We start from the raw sequence: 20,707 nt of genomic DNA, 5'->3' as shown, positions 1-20,707 counted from the left end.
GGGTTTTTGCTGTTTGGGTAACATGCTCTGATGTGTGGATGATGGGTTAGAGCTGCTGGGTTGCATTTTTGGGGTTTTTTTGCTGTTTGGGTAACATGCTCTGATGTGTGGATGATGGGTTAGAGCTGCTGGGTTGCTTTTTTGGGGGGTTTTTTGCTGTTTGGGTAACATGCTCTGATGTGTGGATGATGGGTTAGAGCTGCTGGGTTGCATTTTTGGGGTTTTTTTGCTGTTTGGGTAACATGCTCTGATGTGTGGATGATGGGTTAGAGCTGCTGGGTTGCTTTTTTGGGGGGGTTTTGCTGTTTGGGTAACATGCTCTGATGTGTGGATGATGGGTTAGAGCTGCTGGGTTGCATTTTTGGGGGTTTTTTGCTGTTTGGGTAACATGCTCTGATGTGTGGATGATGGGTTAGAGCTGCTGGGTTGCTTTTTTGGGGGGCTTTTGCTGTTTGGGTAACATGCTCTGATGTGTGGATGATGGGTTAGAGCTGCTGGGTTGCATTTTTGGGGGTTTTTTGCTGTTTGGGTAACATGCTCTGATGTGTGGATGATGGGTTAGAGCTGCTGGGTTGCTTTTTTGGGGGGTTTTTGCTGTTTGGGTAACATGCTCTGATGTGTGGATGATGGGTTAGAGCTGCTGGGTTGCATTTTTGGGGTTTTTTGCTGTTTGGGTAACATGCTCTCATGTGTGGATGATGGGTTAGAGCTGCTGGGTTGCTTTTTTGGGGGGTTTTTGCTGTTTGGGTAACATGCTCTCATGTGTGGATGATGGGTTAGAGCTGCTGGGTTGCTTTTTTGGGGGGTTTTTGCTGTTAGTGTGGCATGCTCTGATGTGTGGATGATGGGTTAGAGCTGCTGGGTTGCTTTTTTGGGGGTTTTTTGCTGTTTGGGTAACATGCTCTCATGTGTGGATGATGGGTTAGAGCTGCTGGGTTGCTTTTTTGGGGGTTTTTTGCTGTTTGGGTAACATGCTCTGATGTGTGGATGATGGGTTAGAGCTGCTGGGTTGCTTTTTTGGGGTTTTTTTGCTGTTTGGGTAACATGCTCTGATGTGTGGATGATGGGTTAGAGCTGCTGGGTTGCTTTTTTGGGGTTTTTTTGCTGTTTGGGTAACATGCTCTGATGTGTGGATGATGGGTTAGAGCTGCTGGGTTGCTTTTTTGGGGGGGTTTTGCTGTTTGGGTAACATGCTCTCATGTGTGGATGATGGGTTAGAGCTGCTGGGTTGCTTTTTTGGGGGGGTTTTGCTGTTTGGGTAACATGCTCTCATGTGTGGATGATGGGTTAGAGCTGCTGGGTTGCTTTTTTGGGGGGTTTTTGCTGTTTGGGTAACATGCTCTCATGTGTGGATGATGGGTTAGAGCTGCTGGGTTGCTTTTTTGGGGTTTTTTTGCTGTTTGGGTAACATGCTCTCATGTGTGGATGATGGGTTAGAGCTGCTGGGTTGCTTTTTTGGGGGTTTTTTGCTGTTTGGGTAACATGCTCTGATGTGTGGATGATGGGTTAGAGCTGCTGGGTTGCTTTTTTGGGGGGTTTTTGCTGTTAGTGTGGCATGCTCTGATGTGTGGATGATGGGTTAGAGCTGCTGGGTTGCTTTTTTGGGGTTTTTTTGCTGTTTGGGTAACATGCTCTGATGTGTGGATGATGGGTTAGAGCTGCTGGGTTGCTTTTTTGGGGTTTTTTTGCTGTTTGGGTAACATGCTCTGATGTGTGGATGATGGGTTAGAGCTGCTGGGTTGCTTTTTTGGGGGGTTTTTGCTGTTTGGGTAACATGCTCTCATGTGTGGATGATGGGCTTCATTTGCTGCTTTGATTTCTTCATGGCTGTGCTGTTTTCAAAGTGTGGTGTGAGACTTTTAACACTTTGGCTATGGTCACATGTGGCCAGAGACTCTCACCATAGGGTTGCATTTTCAGATTTTGGGTTTCTGGCCTATGGGCTTGTGTTCTTGTGTGCTTTGGCCATGGCTGTGATGATTTGAGAGTGTGTGGTGGGACTTTTGCAAGTTTGGGCCAGAGAGTGTGACCATGGGGGTGGGGGTGGTTTCCAATTGTGGCTTTTGCTCAGTGCCTGTTCCTTTTGTCCTTTTTAGGCTTGAGCTACAGTATGGCTCCCAAGCCAAGCGGTGAGAAGAAGAAGAGGGCTCCCTTGTCCTTGGAGGACAAGAAGGACATCATTGCCAAGCACGAGAGGGGCGTGCGCTTGGTGGACATTGCCAAGGAGTATGGACGCAACCCATCGACGATTGGCACTGTCCTCAAGCAGAAGGAGGCCATCAGAGCTGTTGTGGCTCCAGCGAAAGGCGTGACGACCATCGCCAAGCAGAGGACACCGAAGCATGAGGAGATGGAGCGCCTGCTTCTCCTCTGGATCAAGGAAAAGGAGCGAGTCGGGGACACTGTGACCACCTCGGTCATCTGCGAGAAGGCCACCGCCATCTACGAAGACCTGGCCAGCAAGGAGGCAGGCGAAGGAACTTCTTCGCAGGAGGAGCCAGCCACCCCGGACTTCAAAGCATCACGTGGCTGGTTCGACAGGTTCAAGAGGAGGACCGGGATCCACTCTGTCGTCCGTCACGGCGAGGCGTCCAGCGCAGACCACCAGGCCGCTGAAGCATTCGTCGTCGCGTTCAAGGCCATGGTGGAGGAGGAAGGCTACGTCCCGCAGCAAGTCTTCAACTGCGACGAGACGGGCCTCTTCTGGAAGAAGATGCCTCGCCGCACCTACATCACCCAGGAGGAGAGGAGACAGCCAGGCCACAAGCCAATGAAGGACCGCTTCACACTTGCGTTGTGTGCCAATGCCAGCGGGGACTGTAAGGTCAAGCCCCTGTTGGTGTACCACTCCGAGAATCCCAGGGCGTTCAAGGCACACAACATCCAGAAGGACAGGTTGCCAGTGATGTGGCGCTCCAATGGCCGCGCATGGGTGACACGCCTCCTTTTCGTCGAGTGGATCAACAGTGTCTTCGCCCCGACAGTGAAGCGGTACCTGGAGGAAGAAGATTTGCCCCTGAAGTGCCTCCTCCTCTTGGACAATGCTCCTGCGCACCCGCATGGCCTGGAGAAGGACATCCTCGCGGAGTTCTCCTTCATCAAGGTCCAGTTTCTGCCACCCAACACGACCTCCCTCTTGCAACCCATGGACCAGCAGGTGATCGCCAACTTCAAGAAGCTGTACACCAAGCACCTCTTCAAGCGTTGCTTCGATGTGACCGAGAGCACACAGCTGACCCTTCGTGAGTTCTGGAAGCAGCATTTTGACATTGTGGTGTGCTTAAAGATGGTGGACTTGGCCTGGCAGGCGATCACCAGGCGCAACCTGATTGCTGCGTGGAGGAAGCTGTGGCCTGATGCTTCTTCCTTGGAAGGGTCACAGTCCGAGGGTGCTGAGCCAGGTGAAGAGGAAGAGGTGCACGAGATCGTCTCCATCGCGAGGTCCCTGGGACTCGACGTGGACAACGAGGACGTGGAGGAACTCATCGAGGAGCACAACGAGGACCTGACAACAGAGGACCTGAAGGCCTTGGCGGCGATGCAACACTCGGCCGTGGATGAAGACGTGCTCCATTTCGACAGGGGCCAGGAGGAGGAGGCTGCGGGGGCATCTCTGCCAACGGCAGAAATTAAAGACATTTTGCGGCAATTCCACAATGTGGCTTCCTTTGTGGAGAAGCACCACCCTGAGCAGGTGCTCACCAGCCATGCCATTGCCCATTTTGATAATGTCTGCCTTAGCCATTTTAAGAACCTGCTTAAGGGCCGGCAAAAGCAGACATCCTTGGACCAGTTCTTCCCTAGAGCGGGAGAACCGTCTTCCAAGAAGGCAAAAGGTGACCCTTAAAAAAAAGGTGACCCTTAAAAAAAACACCAAATTCTTTTTAAAAAAATGGTTAACTTTGTTAAATTGGTGGCATTGGCTAAATTGGCTGAATTGGTTAAATTGCTTGAATTGGCTAAATTGGCTGAATTGGTTAAATTGCTTGAATTGGCTAAATTGGCTGAAGTGGTGAAATTGCTTGAATTGGCTGAAGTGGTTAAATTGCTTGAATTGGTTTAAATTTGGCTTTTTGGGCTGCCCCTCTCCTCCTCCTCCTCCTCCTGCCTCACTCCGAGATGCCAGGACCAGATGCCAAGACCAGCAAAGATAAGAAAAACACTTTTGTACTGTATGGTCATGGGTGTGATGATTTGAGAGTGTGGGATGTGAGGTTTGCATGTTTGGCCTTGATTTGATGTGGGCCAGAGAGTGTGACCATGGGGTGGCATGTTCAGATTTGGGTTTTCTGGCCTTTGAGTTTGGGTTCTGGGGTGGTTTGGTCATGGCTGTGATGTTTTCAAAGTGTGAGATGTGTTTGGCCTTGATTTGATGTGGGCCAGAGAGTGTGACCATGGGGTTCCTTTTTTAGATTTGTGGTTGCTTTGGTCATGGCTGTGATGATTTGAGAGCAGCTCCTCCTCCTCCTTCCCCTGCCTCACTCTGAGATGCCAAGACCAGCAACACTTTTTTTCTTTATCCTTTAGAATGGGCCTTACCATGGGGATGCATGTTCAGATTTGGGGTTTCTGGCCTTTGAGTTTGGGTTCTGGGGTGGTATGGTCATGGGTGTGATGATTTGAGAGTGTGGGATGTGAGGTTTGCATGTTTGGCCTTGATTTGATGTGGGCCAGAGAGTGTGACCTTGGGGTGGCATGTTCAGATTTGGGGTTTCTGGCCTTTGGGTTTGGGTTCTGGGGTGGTATGGTCATGGGTGTGATGATTTGAGAGTGTGGGATGTGAGGTTTGCATGTTTGGCCTTGATTTGATGTGGGCCAGAGAGTGTGACCATGGGGTGGCATGTTCAGATTTGGGGTTTCTGGCCTTTGAGTTTGGGTTCTGGGGTGGCATGGTCATGGGTGTGATGTTTTCAAAGTGTGAGATGTGTTTGGCCTTGATTTCATGTGGGCCAGAGAGTGTGACCATGGGGTGGCATGTTCAGATTTGGGGTTTCTGGCCTTTGAGTTTGGGTTCTGGGGTGGCATGGTCATGGGTGTGATGATTTCAAAGTGTGAGATGTGAGGTTTGCATGTTTGGCCCTGATTTGATGTGGGCCAGAGAGTGTGACCTTGGGGTGGCATGTTCAGATTTGGGGTTTCTGGCCTTTGAGTTTGGGTTCTGGGGTGGCATGGTCATGGGTGTGATGATTTCAAAGTGTGAGATGTGAGGTTTGCATGTTTGGCCCTGATTTGATGTGGGCCAGAGAGTGTGACCTTGGGGTGGCATGTTCAGATTTGGGGTTTCTGGCCTTTGAGTTTGGGTTCTGGGGTGGCATGGTCATGGGTGTGATGTTTTCAAAGTGTGAGATGTGTTTGGCCCTGATTTGATGTGGGCCAGAGAGTGTGACCTTGGGGTGGCATGTTCAGATTTGGGGTTTCTGGCCTTTGAGTTTGGGTTCTGGGGTGGCATGGTCATGGGTGTGATGATTTGAGAGTGTGGGATGTGAGGTTTGCATGTTTGGCCTTGATTTGATGTGGGCCAGAGAGTGTGACCATGGGGTGGCATGTTCAGATTTGGGTTTTCTGGCCTTTGAGTTTGGGTTCTGGGGTGGTTTGGTCATGGCTGTGATGTTTTCAAAGTGTGAGATGTGTTTGGCCTTGATTTGATGTGGGCCAGAGAGTGTGACCATGGGGTTCCTTTTTTAGATTTGTGGTTGCTTTGGTCATGGCTGTGATGATTTGAGAGCAGCTCCTCCTCCTCCTTCCCCTGCCTCACTCTGAGATGCCAAGACCAGCAACACTTTTTTTCTTTATCCTTTAGAATGGGCCTTACCATGGGGATGCATGTTCAGATTTGGGTTTTCTGGCCTTTGGGTTTGAGTTCTGGGGTGGTTTGGTCATGGCTGTGATGTTTTCAAAGTGTGGGCATCGATTTTTGCAAGTTTGGCCTTGATTTGATGTGGGCCAGAGAGTGTGACCATGGGGTGGCATGTTCAGATTTGGGGTTTCTGGCCTTTGAGTTTGGGTTCTGGGGTGGCATGGTCATGGGTGTGATGATTTCAAAGTGTGAGATGTGAGGTTTGCATGTTTGGCCCTGATTTGATGTGGGCCAGAGAGTGTGACCTTGGGGTGGCATGTTCAGATTTGGGGTTTCTGGCCTTTGAGTTTGGGTTCTGGGGTGGCATGGTCATGGGTGTGATGTTTTCAAAGTGTGAGATGTGTTTGGCCTTGATTTGATGTGGGCCAGAGAGTGTGACTTTGGGGTGGCATTTTCAGATTTGGGGTTTCTGGCCTTTGAGTTTGGGTTCTGGGGTGGTTTGGTCATGGCTGTGATGTTTTCAAAGTGTGGGCATCGATTTTTGCAAGTTTGGCCTTGATTTGATGTGGGCCAGAGAGTGTGACTTTGGGGTGGCATGTTCAGATTTGGGGTTTCTGGCCTTTGAGTTTGGGTTCTGGGGTGGCATGGTCATGGGTGTGATGTTTTCAAAGTGTGAGATGTGTTTGGCCTTGATTTGATGTGGGCCAGAGAGTGTGACTTTGGGGTGGCATGTTCAGATTTGGGGTTTCTGGCCTTTGAGTTTGGGTTCTGGGGTGGCATGGTCATGGGTGTGATGATTTCAAAGTGTGGGCATCGATTTTTGCAAGTTTGGCCTTGATTTGATGTGGGCCAGAGAGTGTGACTTTGGGGTGGCATTTTCAGATTTGGGGGTTCTGGCCTTTGAGTTTGGGTTCTGGGGTGGTTTGGTCATGGCTGTGATGTTTTCAAAGTGTGGGGTGGGACTTTTGCAAGTTTGGGCCAGAGAGTGTGACCATGGGGTTGCTTTTTTAGATTTGGGGTGCTTTGGTCATGGGTGTGATGATTTGAGAGCTCATCCTCCTCCTCCTGCCTGACTCTGAGATGCCAGAACCATCAAAGAGAGAAAAAAACTTTTTTTCTTTATCCTTTAGAAAGTTTAGAATGGACCTGTCAGTCATTGTTAAGATCATTAGAAAGTTTAGAATGGACCTGTCAGTCATTGTTAAGATCATTAGAAAGTTTAGAATGGACCTGCCAGTCATTGTTAAGATCCTTAGAAAGTTTAGAATGGACCTGCCAGTCATTGTTAAGCTCTTTAGTGCCTCAGGCAACTTTGTATTACATTGTATTGTAGGGTACTTAGCTTAATAGGCCTCTATTGTGACTTTGTTTTGACTTGCAGGTTCAGTCTGAGGTCATGGAACGCATTAGTTATTTTCAATGGGAAAAGCGCTTCGGGTTACGAAATTTTCGGCTTACGAAAGGAATAGCGGAACGAATTAATTTCGTAACCCGGGGTACCAGTGTATTCAGTTCTGAAAAATGACAGTAAATTTACTAAAGAGCACTATTTTAGAAGCATGTGTTTTCTAGATCTAATACATAATACATTTTAAACAGTTTTGATTTTTATTTGTCATTTGACTGAATTTGAATGTAACACTAACATTATCTCATACCCCCTCCTCTTCTGGTGTGACCATGAAGAAGTGGACAGAGATTTTCAGTTAAGATTTAACCTAGATTTGTGAGTTCAGGTGACAGGGATAAGCTCCATTTAATCCAAAATGAAAGTGAAAGCTTCCAAACTCCTCCTCACAGCTACACCAGAGGAGTGAAGCATGTAAACCTATTCTGACATCTGACTACATTCATTATGTGTTAGTTAAGCCATCATGGAATAGTCATGCAATGTAACATCCTACTATTATGTTATAGGCATCTATTTTGTTTTCCAATATTTGGCTACTGACATCCAATAGTTAGTTTTGTGAACTATTAAAATTGCTGAATGTTCAGTTGGTGAAAGAATCATATTTCAGGAATTATGCTATATTACTTCCTCACCATATCTTTAATAAGGTTCCACTGTGCAAATAAAACAACTACAGAGAACTACAAGAACCTGTTCCATTACAATTTAGCATATAACATGCCTTGAGAACCATTTGTACATAAAAGTGATTTGTCTGTGATGGGCTCTTTATAACTGCCAATTTCATTGATTAGAATTATGTTTCAGAATTGCAGCTCTTCAACACTATTGCTGAGCAGCTACCACCAGTGATATCATTGCAAATCCTGCATAGTTTTGAGGGAAGAACTAAACATAACAGCAAAAATGAGTTTGTTATCAAAACAGTGATTCCATACTGAGCCTCTCTCTTTCCCCTGCTTTTACCTGTAATGAATGGTTATGAAAAGTGATGTGGCAAGAAAGAAGGGAATTCAGAACAGGGAATCAGTGTTTATCACACCCTTTTTGTCATAGGAGAATGCCTTAGCTTTGAAGATGAGTAATGTGAACAACTTGATTTGGCCACAATTTACATCCTTAAAACTGGCGATGGAGAGAAAAATGCCATTACTCTAGGGTGGTGCTCTTTATAAGTATTCTAGTGAATTAAAAAAAAGACATCTGGTTTAAAACATCTTACAAATCATTCATTCACAGTTTCTGTTATGGTTAGATCATAAATTCAGTTAAATACTGTAGTTTCTTTCACAGCAAAACATCAAGGAAAGAAGGGTAATGGCTCTCACATTGTTGCAGGTGGAAGGTACAGTATAATTCTCTTCCAGTTCTGGAACCTTTCTGAAGTGTAAACTGAACTTTCAGTATAATATTGGCAGCCTATCTTAGGAGGAACACACTCTTCAGTTACCAAATGCCAGTCTCTCCCGTTGTTTATAGAATACTGAAAATGAACCCCGTGGGAATCACTGAATGGCTTGCTGCAGCCCATATTCAGCTCAAACTGCATGAAGGTGGAGTCCGACACATGGAAATCCCAAGTCTCTGCATAACGAGGTTTTCCTAAAACAGCACAGAAGGGAAGCGATCATTATTCTTCTACTTTGACTTCTGAACAAATGTTTCAAATCATTTCCCCATAACCTTATAAAATATTGCAGCTTTTGACAGAATTTCAAAAAGCTTCAATATGTTTATACTTACTGAAAATTGAATCTTACCTGTATTTTCACTGAATATAAGGGCTGTGTCCATAGACAGACAATCAATGTCTACTTGACCCCCTTGGATCCGGTACCAACTGGCTTGTAAATCCACAGATCCATCAAATTTATCCTGAAAACCAGTCTGGGAGCTGTCATTCATTCCTACAAGGACATCATCTAAAGCCCACTGTGCTGAATGCTTTCCTACAAACAAACAGATATGTGTTAGTAATCCTAAAACTTTACATCAGGAATCAATTTAACTGACTTCCAAAACTTAACAAGTCTAAGGGTTATTTATGTTAAAATATTTGTGCATGTGCCTTCAAGTCGCTTGTCAACGTATGGCAATCCTATGAATTTCATAGGGCCTTCTTAGGCAAGGAATACTCAGAATACTCAATAAGGAATACTCTAAAAGGAATTAAATTTGTGTGGCATAAAGAATGAAAACAATGAACTTTGGTATGAACAAACTATGGGTATATCTTTTCTATATTTATAGAAAATAAATTAATAAATTAATAAAATAAAAAATGTTAATAGAAAATAAAATAAGCATTTGCCAGAATTCGAATGTCCATATTCATTACTAGGTCTTAAACGCTACTCATCCAATTATAATGTAAAAGGTTAAATTGTAATGTTCATTTTACAAACCATGCTGAGGTTGCCACCATCGGAAAGCAGTAGCTGGTGTTTTGGCCTCACGAGGCAGTTCTATCGACACTATTTGGGGTTCTATGAAAGACATGAAGTCCAGTTCGCGTAGCAGATGCCAGCGTATTCCATTGTCAGTTGAATATTGAACAACAAGCCCTGTAAATGAAAAAGAAACAAAGCACATCTGTAGAAGTGATTCAAGCTATCTTTTGGAAATACATGTCTTATTCTATGTAATTAGTTTAGGTCAATCTAAATATTAACCCTCTCAGCTTAATGTTCTTTAGTTTTTTTTCATGTTGGCCATTCAGGAGAAATTGCAACAGTATGGGTCCTCCCTCTCAGCATTACTACATTTGGGATTTTTGAGAGCCAGAGCATCAAGCCACAAATCTGAGCTATAGCTATAAGACAGCAGAGATCTCAGGCTACCCACAACAAAATTGGATAATATCAACTGGTTCCTACAGTGGATATTACAGAATACCGATCTGTTGCTTGTAGGTTAGGAATTTTGTGAATTCCCAACTTTCTAGCCATATTTTGATGTAAATTGACTTTCTGCTCAGTAGCAACAACTGGCAAGGAAATGTCAAAAACTGGCTTGAAAGTTTATAACATGCTGGACTTGATTCATTCATTTCCTGGCTAGCTGTTTTTATTCAGGAATTACTCCATCATGTAACTGGCAAAGGGAAATTCGCTACAGGGATATCAATTTCCTGAGGCAAATAACAAATAAATGAGTTCTGTGTTGTTTTATATTAGGCAATGTTAGGTCCTCCAATTTTTCAAAGTGTAGTTATATCCCACTTAGTAACACGAGAGTATCATGAAACAGAAAATAAATCAGCTAAAAAACAATGAAGGCATCAGGGTTTTTTAAAAAATATCTTAACTTATTTTTCTCAACTTCAGTCTTCATAAAGGGAATCTAAAGTATTAGACAGTTACTTTTAGGAAATAAATCTCTGTCTAGTCTTTTCACATACTACTACTGAAAAAAATACTACTGAACTATATGGGAGAAATCAAGAACTACAGTCAATGTAAATACAGTGACTAACTACTAGTGACTCCTACAGCTGAATTTATTTATTTATCCCAATATGACATGCACAAATTTCTCTCAATATGGGGAAGAATTCATTTTAATCTTATCTTCATAGCTCAGATCATGCCTATTGTTTCTGTCTATTATTTACTGTTTCTCCTGTTATTTTGGGATAGAGTGCTACCAACTGTTTTATACAAGCTAGTAAAAATAAAAATATTCAAGTGTGCCATCAGCATTTGAGCAAGGGAATTTGGCCACACTAATTAACCCAACTCTGCCCATGCATGACCATAAATACTGTGCAGTTCTCCACAATGAGGATGTACAATTTGCAAATAGAGCTGTATGGAAAAATGCATCCTATATCATAAGCATCCATCATGCAGATTTCAGATTGTCTGGCTGTATTTGAATATGTGCTAAGGTTTCTTCACTGCAGGTGTTTGGTCTTTTTGCATGAACCATGGAGACAGAAAAGCTGACAGCATGGTTTTAGGGCAAAGTGTGATATTAGATGTTGGTGTAATGTATTTTCCACTCACAGGTGGAACTCAAGAGCATTTCTAGAGGTTTATATAAAGGTCATACATGCATATGGTCACAAACTTGCCTCTACACTAAAAAAATTATATCCAAGTTTCCAACATTTTTCTCTCTTAGACAGAATGGGGCTCCAAAGACGAGAGAAGCAAGACTGATTGGTCGGTTGGATGGAACAAGATTAACACTTTTCCCAGGGTTCGATTGCGTGTTCTACTTCCTTTCTTACAAGTGGCCATTTTCTCATGGAATAAAATGTTGCAGTCATTACAATGTTGTCTTGTATTTTACCATGTTTGATGTTAACTGCTTTGATATAGTTGACTGACTAATCGATAAACTTTTAACAAACATTTAACTACAATGTTGTCCTGACACTTGGTGAACCTGCCATTGTTACAGATTCACTGAGGTGTTCAATCAATGCATAGCAGGCTTGCCATAAATCTCCATTCACACTAACCATAATGATGAGCCTTTTTGCCTGGGTAGAATAAGAAGTAATGAGGTAATAATTGTTATACTTTTAATTAAAACAACAACAACAATCTTTGCTCCCTTCATAAAAAAACTTACTGTATCAATAAGATATTTTTAATTATGTGAAAAAGTTGAAATAAATAGAAGTGAGTTTACCTTCATTCCTGGCTTTTGGTTTGTTACAGCCTGTACCAATTGTTTTGCTTCCAATTTGTACATAAAATTGAACAAGCCTGTTAATAAAAAATATTGAAAAGTTATATATTTGATAAAGCTTGGAGGGTGATATTATTAAATGCTGTTCAAAGGGACCTCTGCTCAGCTATTCATTTTTAGGAGAGTTTAACTTATTAGGTAGCATATTAGGTAAAATGTCCAGGATTAATGGCCTGAGTCTTCTGGACAGGACAATGACAACCCAAGGGGAACATGGATCTTTTGGCTCATTTCATTGGGTCCTATGTGGGAGAAAGTAAATGACTCCAGTAAGAAACTTCTGAGCAGAAACGTGTAGGACTACTCTTTATAATTCCACAAGAAACTCACAGTTTGTTTACAGTACAGTATTACACAATGTTAATCGAATAAAAACAGTCTCTTTAGTTTGAACAGGGCACCAATTTCTGTCAACTTATGGGTAAGGCATGTCATCAAACTCTCACTGATTTGAGAAATATCTGACTATTTTCCTTAGTCCCCACAAAAACAAGAAGCAGAGCAAAATATACAATTGACCTGATGCTTGTGGTATCCAAAGGGAATGTTCTTGCTTCCCTTTTGCCAGGTCCATTGAAGTAAAGGGATTTTCCATCGCTAAGTATTCCACAGCCATTTCCAACTTGTCCTCCAGTTATCTTGTACCAGAGAGGGCTCAGCTTCCTCTCAAACCTGTCAAACATTTCACTGTGATTTGGCACATTAGACACACAGGTCCCATGTGAGGCTTTAAAAGAGGAAGACAAATGTGGGAGATTATTTGTTGAAACAGCAGTGGGTAGCAAAAGTGAGCAAGCAACATTTCATGATTCACACATAATTAATTTGTTCTGGGAATGCTCAGGGATGAACACATTCCACACAAATTTAATCCCCTTTTCATTTCTCCACCCACCACCCACTTTGTTTGCAAACATCTCATTCTCCTATCTTGCTACTTATTACAGAAGCTCCTCTCTGGCTTTTCCAGTAAGATAAAATATATTCAGACTGAACAGTTTTTAAAAATCAGTTATGTTAATGTGAAACAGAAGTAGGGAAAAAAGGTATACTATTGCTTGACACTCTTTCCTTGGGATGACATGCTAGATACCACAATACCTTAACACTGCCTCCCTGCCCTACTGCTTTATCAGCATGCCTTTTGGTTTTTGTTCCTTCTCTCTGTTTTAAAAACAATTTAGGCATCATGGCCATGCAGTTTAGGTGGGGAAGGGGAAGAAAAGAAAAGAAAGTTTTTAAAGTAAGAAAACAGGCTGCTTAGGAATAGTGGTGTGAGAGGGAGAGGAGGAAACTAGCACAACATGACTAGCCAGTGCCAGGACTCCAGCCCAGGCATCATCACATACAAAACTAATGCTACTGCAGTGATATTGGCAGCAATTGACAGGGAAGGCCCCTCAGTTAAAAGGTATGTAGTAGTCCTGAATGGAGAACAGACCAGCTACAGCTCAGCCATGGCAGCTATTCTGCTTTAATTCCACTTTTTAGCCTCATGCAGGTAGGTCTTGCAGAAACCAACAGAGCATACCATCCTTTCCCACAGATAACTCTCTCAGTTGGGTTTGTTGTGGGTGAAGATTTGGAAAAGTAGCCCAAGTTTTTCTGTTTTGGAAAAAGGGAAAAAAGCACCATATGCAAGCATCAGACATATGGCACTAAATGAGGCAAAAAACCTGTATGAAAATAGTGCTTTTAGATATGACATTCCTAATGTGATCTGAATAATGTTATGAGTGAGGTTCTGTGGGAAAATGATCAATTGTTTGGCAAGAGATGTGGGAAGCTGGATTTCTATTCCCTCTTTTTGCCAGTCAGTTAATGTAAATACTGACTGTTGGGGGTAGTAGTCCACGATGTGCATATGAACAACTGGTTGCCAATTATAATGTCCACTTTCCGTAGTCCTTCTCCAATTATACACACAGTCAAGTAAATGAATGATATCTATACAATTTTTGTATAAAACATGTCTTACCTGTATAGCCCAAGTCACAAAAACAGACCCCAGAAATACAGTCTCCATGACCATTGCAATAATTGGTACATGGCTCCGAGATGTACACCCCATCCAAACCAAAAGGGGGCACACTCTTCTGTGAACTGCTTTCTTGGATCCAGCGGAACCTGGTCTTACTACAGGGATAGAAAAATCAGAGTCAAAATGTCATTTCTGATTTCTTTTTTAAAAAATGCTGTATTCCATGCAGTCTCAGATGCATCATCAAAATGCTAGAACAAACTTTCAGAAATACATATGGCCACACAGACATCAGCTTTGTAATATCAGGTATTAATGTTATGTTGTCTTCAAAAGATGTGAAACTCTTTTAAAGTGTATAGGCTATCACTACTACTACTGGACTGTGAGATAGTGGTATCCCAAGGTTGACGCATAATGTACACATACATATGTTTGTGTATGTACAATAAAAGGGTGTAATCAGTATAAAGTGCATATTTAATGTAAACAATTAAAAAGATGGACAATCATTTTACAAGTGTATAGCAAGTCTAAACACAGGCATGCAAGCTGATTGAAACAAGGATATTTCAAACAATCTTCTTGATAGGTAGAGTGAGATTTTGTTCTCATGCTCACTGTACCCCAGACATACTTGTTCTGCCTTCAGATCTGTAAGATGTCTTCTTGCTAATATAAAATCTGCATATGGGATTTATGCATAGATGGTAACATTAGTAGGCCCAAATTGAATAGCTAAGGAGATTACTGAATGCCAAATCCGTGCCGGAATAGATGCAGGTTGTAGCCTTCACTGACAAATCTCATCCCACTGCCCTATGCCTGGGCAGTAGGCAGCCTGTATACAACCTGGGCTTCTCCAGCAGTTTTTCAAGAACGGGAAAATCCCATTCTTGAAAAGCTGCAGGAGAAGCCTGGATAGGATATAGGCTGCCCACTGTCCCAACACATGGCAGAGTGATAAAATCTGCCAGTGATGTTTACAACCCATGTCTATGTCAGAATGGATTTGGTGTGTGATAATCTCCAACCACTCTAAACACAAACCAGGGATTTGCAACATGTTTCAGGCTTAAAAGTAGGACATTCAGTTGCAGGTCTCCTCTCTGCTTGCTACCAAGCCTCTCAACAGAGGATATCACTTGAACTGAGTATTTCTGTCCTAAAATTAAAAAGACCTAGAGAATAGTCAATGACACCATGTACAGTATAATCACTTGAAAGCAAGTGGATGGGCCTGGCCTGTACCTCGATAGGAGAGAATCAACTTGAATAAATCCATATTGGTCTGAGCAGCTTGGAAGCAGGCTATTAGCATTATAAATGAATAATCTTGAAATGCATTAGAACTAATTCCAGTACCATTAGGAGATCTTATTCTAAAGCGCATAGGTTTAAAATCAAGATGTAAATTTGTCAGAGATATGTACAATAATTACGGTGTTGACACTCTGGAAGACACACAACAGGATCCCATCTGTACTGACAACTAAGTATCATCATGTTGATCAGCTTTCTTTGGGGTTGGAGTTGTTGCTTCAGTTTTGCTCCCTATTCCCGATTATACTGCAGAACATAATGCTAAACAGGCGGCCTCTATTGATTTGGTGCTGTTTGTGTTGGACAAAACAAACTCGTTAGTGTCAGATTTGTGTGACTTGGCACTTGCATTTGTTGGTTAATTAAGGGAAAAATACTTAAACTACAGTACACAGTGATTATCTGATTCATTCTCACCATGAGGACACCAGCTCCTCCTGCAACACAGCATGCCATGCACTGTAAATGTTTGTAAAAGGGGATAACAGAAGGAGGCAGTCTGAAAACATGTACACCAGATAACAAAATAGCTTGGCCATGCTGCAAAAGTTGAAAATAAAAAATTAATTTTATTAGCGTGTACAGTGTATGTTTGTGCTCTGGGATAAATTCCTAGCTAGACCCTGGAACTTCTTTCCTAGCAAGGTTAAAACACCCCTTTCCTTGCTGACCTTCTGTCAGCAGGCAAAGAGTTTTCTATACTGGTAGGCTTTTGAGAACTGGATGTTTTTAAATAAAGGGGTTTAAAGAATGTGTTGTAGTATTTTTAATTATAGTGTTTTCAAACATAAACACTGGACAACCAGGATCTAAGTCTACATCCACTGGACCTGTATCAACTCTAGTGAATCTGAGTGATTTTATCTATGAAGTGATGGGTAAATCCTCCTTTGGGCCAGTTTCTAACAGATTCCTGACTACTCAAAATAGAACAACAGAGGAGGGAGTGCACAACCCAGAGGTTTGCTTCTATTCATCTTCACACCGCTCAACTAAATTGGACCAATTGGGGCAGCAGAACATCTCTGCACTTCCTCTTTATGATAAGCAGATTCTCTTGTGCAGTATCTCCACAGTACAAAAAGGACAGATGTTTTGAGGTCACAAGCAGGTGGTTCAATGGTGTCCCCACTCCTGGTGTCTCCCAGTGTGTGTGTGTGTGTGTGTGTGTGTGTGTGTGTGTGTGTGTAGAGGCTGTGGCAGCCAAAAGGGCATGTTCTGCACTCTCCTTTGCTGTGGTGGTGGAGGTCTCCTAGTGATGAGGCCTCTGCCACCTCAGCAGAGATGTGAGAGAGGTACTCTGCTCTTTCCCTCACTGTGGCAGCAGATGTCTTCTTGTGATGAGGCCTCCGCTGCAGCAGTAAAGCTGGGAGAGGTGCTCTCGAGCCTCTCCTTTGACGCTGCAGTGAAGCCGGGAGAGGAGCAGCAGCAGGATGGCCTGACCAGGTGTTACCCCTTTTCTTGGGTGTCACCCAGTATGGCCTGCAGCCCCCCTAGTGACACCACTGAGGTGGTTATAATGACTGCCTTAATACTCTGTCTGCCATTTTTGTGTGCAAATTGAATGTTACTGGCTATTGTGTTGAGCTGGTTTGAGATTGTGAGGGAAAAAGTGGTTTTCGCAACTAGACTCCTTTGTAATCAAATATAGAGATTGTGCATAGCTTAGATACAATTTATATAGAAGTAAGCATTAATTTTTTTACCTACTCTGGAGAGAGATTCTGAGCAGAGCTGAGATTTACTATTCTTAGTGTTTCTATTTCTGTTAGCAGCTAGGAGTGGGGCTTGACTGTGCTCTGCTAGATTCTGTGTGTTTTCCATAGAGGAGTCATCGTAGCACTCTACACCAGCAAACAACCATGCAGCATAATACACATTAACTTAGTTGCCCTTCTCTTTCTTCTTTTTAACCCAAGATAAACTGTTTATGAATTTAATCCCATTGATATGTCTTATTTTATTCACAGGACTCAGTACTCTTCTGCCAACCTTTCTGACCTAGTTGGTCAGCCTAAAGGAAAAGACCATATTAACACTACTATAGTGTTTGCCACAGTATGCTTTAAAAATAACAACAACTGCAGCTTATATATCCCTAAGTAAAGTTTTTAAAATGAAACCCTGCACTTTGCTTTGTTACAAATATTCTAAATAGGTTTTCTGAGATTTCTTCAACAATGGTGTAAAAATTTGCAAGCCAAAAACCAAGGTAGTTCTTAGATTGTTGTAGCATAAAATATAAAACTAGAATAATGTCCAAAAAGTGCAAGGGTACCTGGCTGCAAGAGATCTTGGGATGATAATGGTAATTCTTGTCCAGTCCTCAAAGTCTCCCGTGTAATATACAGTTGGCTCAGTCAGTTCTCGGGACCTTCCTTCACATCCTTTGACCCCAGGGGATGCTGGGTAACAGCCCTCCTTCACTAATGACCAGAACAGGCCAGCATCGTGGGAATACTGAAGGAGCACAGGGGCAGAACCAGTGAACTGATCTGTACAACCTATGTTCAGCTGCAAAATAAATGAAATTAAAATTTTAAAAAAACACACAGGAGGGTATAAAGGTCACAAGTGAGATGTCTTTACTTATTTATTTACAGCTCATGTCTGAAAATGGACAGATCACACTAGTTCCTGCATGATCTGCATGTGTCCATTCATAAGTCCATTTCACCCCGCTTCCACATCAATTACCATTATTTTTATGACATGTTTAATGGCTGAAACTTTTCTGTTTTGTACACATTTTATTCTGAAATAACAACTGTGGACACATTTCATCCTAAATCCAAAACTGCTAATGCAAATTGTAACGTTTTTATAAGTATTTTTTATGGAAACAAACGAGTAACCATCTTAATGCAATCAATATCTCATGCAAATTACATTTGTGTGCATAAAATGCCTCCATTCATTCTCTCCAGTCAAAATCTGGAGAACATTATACTGAATAGCAGTTAAGAAGAATATCCAGAATAAGGGTGCATGGAACCTATTGCACTGTATAATATCATATCATGTCATATTATATATTACTAAAATATATATGCCAGATTTCTACCACACATCACACAAGAAGCTTATACAAAATATTTTAAAAGTTAAAACAGTCTACCATTGACAGTGCTATCTTATACATGCTCTCCCAGAGGTAAATTCTACTGTGAACTATAAAGTTTGCTCCCAGGTGCACAAAGTTGTAGCTCAAAACAACATAACAATTTATGTGACTTTAGTAAACACATACAAAGGTAGGGGCTATTTCCAGGCAGTATTGATGTACAAATCACCTTGGCTGGATGAATATTCTCAGCTGCTCTGCCATCTGCTGAACAGTCTTTTGTTTTCCACCCACAAATACAGATTTTTCAGTACATTATACAACATTGTACATTCCTTGTAATTCTTTAGCTTTGGAAGGTGCAATGTATTTGTTTTGAGGTGAGACCGACATAGAAGAATTACAGTACAAGGCAAATTTCACGAAGACATCTAATGACAGCCTTAATAAGAATCTATTGTCTGTCAAGTATCCATACACTGAAACTCTGGTAGAGAAATTGATTGCAGAGGAGGACATCTCAATGCCAGGTAAAACAATAGAACAACAAAGGGTACAGCATGCTGTACACTACATAATTATAGCACTTTGATACCACTTTCATGGCCATAGAGCCATGGGATTTACAGTTTATGGGGTACTTAGAATTCTCTGCCAGAGAGCTCACCAGAGAATTCTAAGCTCATCACTAAACTACAGATCCCAGAATTCCATAGGGCAGAGCAATGGCAGTTAAAGTGGTATCAAATTGTGATAATAGTGCAGTGTAGATACAACCAAAAAAGAGATTATAGTCCTTTGAGTGTGTACATGTGGGAGAAAAAAGGATAATAAAGCTTCATTGCCAGAATAAATGCTTAGATTTGGCCTTTATTGTATTTCCTCATGTATTTTGTTGAGGATAGCCAGTTCCCTGTGATTTTTTTTGCAATATAGCTTATGAAGAGATGTGCTGTCACATGGCTGGCTGAGAAACTGGATTAGCTTTAGCAAAACTCCAGTCCATTACAACAATTCACTTCTGGTACGGCATAATGTTCTGTTCTGAATCAGTATGTGTTGTGTATGTATGCATGTGCCTCAGGTTTGGCCAGGAGAGAGGTCCCACTGGGAAAGAGAAAGGGAGAAGAGGACAGGGAAGGATAAGTTAACTCACTGAAAAGCAATGAGATGGATGGAGGATTTTTCTAACTCACTCAGCTGGCTTAGGAATCCCCTCCCTGCCTTCTCAATCAAATTTCAAAAGTACTGCAGCATTTTGCAAAAGCACCGACATAACATTTTGCAGAAGATTGTATGCATACTTTTCAAATTCTGGCAATTCTGCTTGCCTGCTTGCAAATTCCAAAGGTGCTCCTCTGGCTAACCTCTGTCCATAAGATTTCTGCTTTGGTGAAAAATTGGAAATTTAATATGAGGTAGATTCTGTTCAGGTTTCTACAGCATTCTTACCAGGGAGTCATTGTCCCTACACTTTAAGGAAGAGGGAAACAAGTACACTTTTTCCTGCAGTTTTTGGCACATTAAAACGGAAATCAGATTTGGTCACAGGAACTCCCTTCCAACCCCCTGGTTAAATTTCCAGGTTCAAGGCTTTATATCATCACCCTTTGCTATCTGTGTAACCAAATATTTCAATTGGGGCTTAATAATCACCATGCTTTTTAGTAAAGTTAAATGAGAGCCATCAACTGAACTGAGCAATATTTATTAGTCAAGCTTCAGCTATGTCAGGAAATATCTAAAATTTGATTTAACTGGCTATTAACCTTGTGGAAATTCAATGCAAACGTATGAGTAACCTGTCAAGTAGAGAAGAAAGAAATATAGATCTGAGTGAAGCCTTCTTTGTTATACAAGACATTGTTTTTCAATGTACTGTGCACCTTCCTCACACTTCTGGGGCCCTCTCTGCTCTTTAGGTTCAGTTCTCAATCAGGTGGTAAACTTGTGTCTGGATGGTACCACACAAGACTACAGATAGACACTAAGGCCCTGGTGGCGCAGTGGTTAAATGCCTATACTGCAGCCATTCACTCAAAACCACAAGGTTGCGAGTTCAAGAGCAGCAAAAGGGCCCAAGCTCGACTCAGGCTTGCATCCTTCCGAGGTCGCTAAAATGAGTACCCAGACTGTTGGGGGCAAATGAGCTTACTTGCTAATTAGCTTACTTGCTGTTCACCGCTATGATCTTTGGAATAGTGGTATATAAATAAAACAAATTATTATTATTATTAATATGACTGAAAGTCCCTTCATTGTAACAATTCTTTTTTTTAAATCCCAGCAAATAGCAAATAGCAAAGTACCACTACCTAAGAGAGAAGCCTAAGCTATTATGTCCTCTTTCCTATAGTTGCATACTTGTGCATACAAGACCATCACAGCTTCAAATGGTAAGCTCAAGTATTTTCTGTTTTCTATATA

General features: G+C 42.1%; 1 protein-coding gene across 4 annotated transcripts in view; it reads right to left on the bottom strand.

Moving 5' to 3' along the window:
• RELN (reelin) overlaps positions 1 to 20,707 on the bottom strand; it is a 354,155-nt gene that overhangs the window by 73,788 nt on the left and 259,660 nt on the right. For all 4 annotated transcript variants that reach the window (XM_089524577.1, XM_089524576.1, XM_089524579.1 and 1 more), the window contains 7 exons: positions 17,495 to 17,730; positions 13,891 to 14,048; positions 12,432 to 12,639; positions 11,853 to 11,929; positions 9,617 to 9,775; positions 8,972 to 9,160; positions 8,540 to 8,813 (listed from right to left, as the gene is read on the bottom strand). In XM_089524577.1, the coding sequence (XP_089380703.1) occupies positions 8,540 to 8,813; positions 8,972 to 9,160; positions 9,617 to 9,775; positions 11,853 to 11,929; positions 12,432 to 12,639; positions 13,891 to 14,048; positions 17,495 to 17,730 (1,301 nt within the window). The remainder of the gene's footprint in view (positions 1 to 8,539; positions 8,814 to 8,971; positions 9,161 to 9,616; positions 9,776 to 11,852; positions 11,930 to 12,431; positions 12,640 to 13,890; positions 14,049 to 17,494; positions 17,731 to 20,707) is intronic.

This window comes from Sceloporus occidentalis, unplaced genomic scaffold, assembly GCF_023333645.1.
Source record: "Sceloporus occidentalis isolate IW3139 unplaced genomic scaffold, rSceOcc1.0.p SCAF_5, whole genome shotgun sequence".
In the NCBI taxonomy this organism is placed as follows: domain Eukaryota; kingdom Metazoa; phylum Chordata; class Lepidosauria; order Squamata; family Phrynosomatidae; genus Sceloporus; species Sceloporus occidentalis.
The sequence above is the reverse complement of the archived record's forward strand: the minus strand, read 5'-3'. Positions and strand labels throughout refer to the sequence as shown.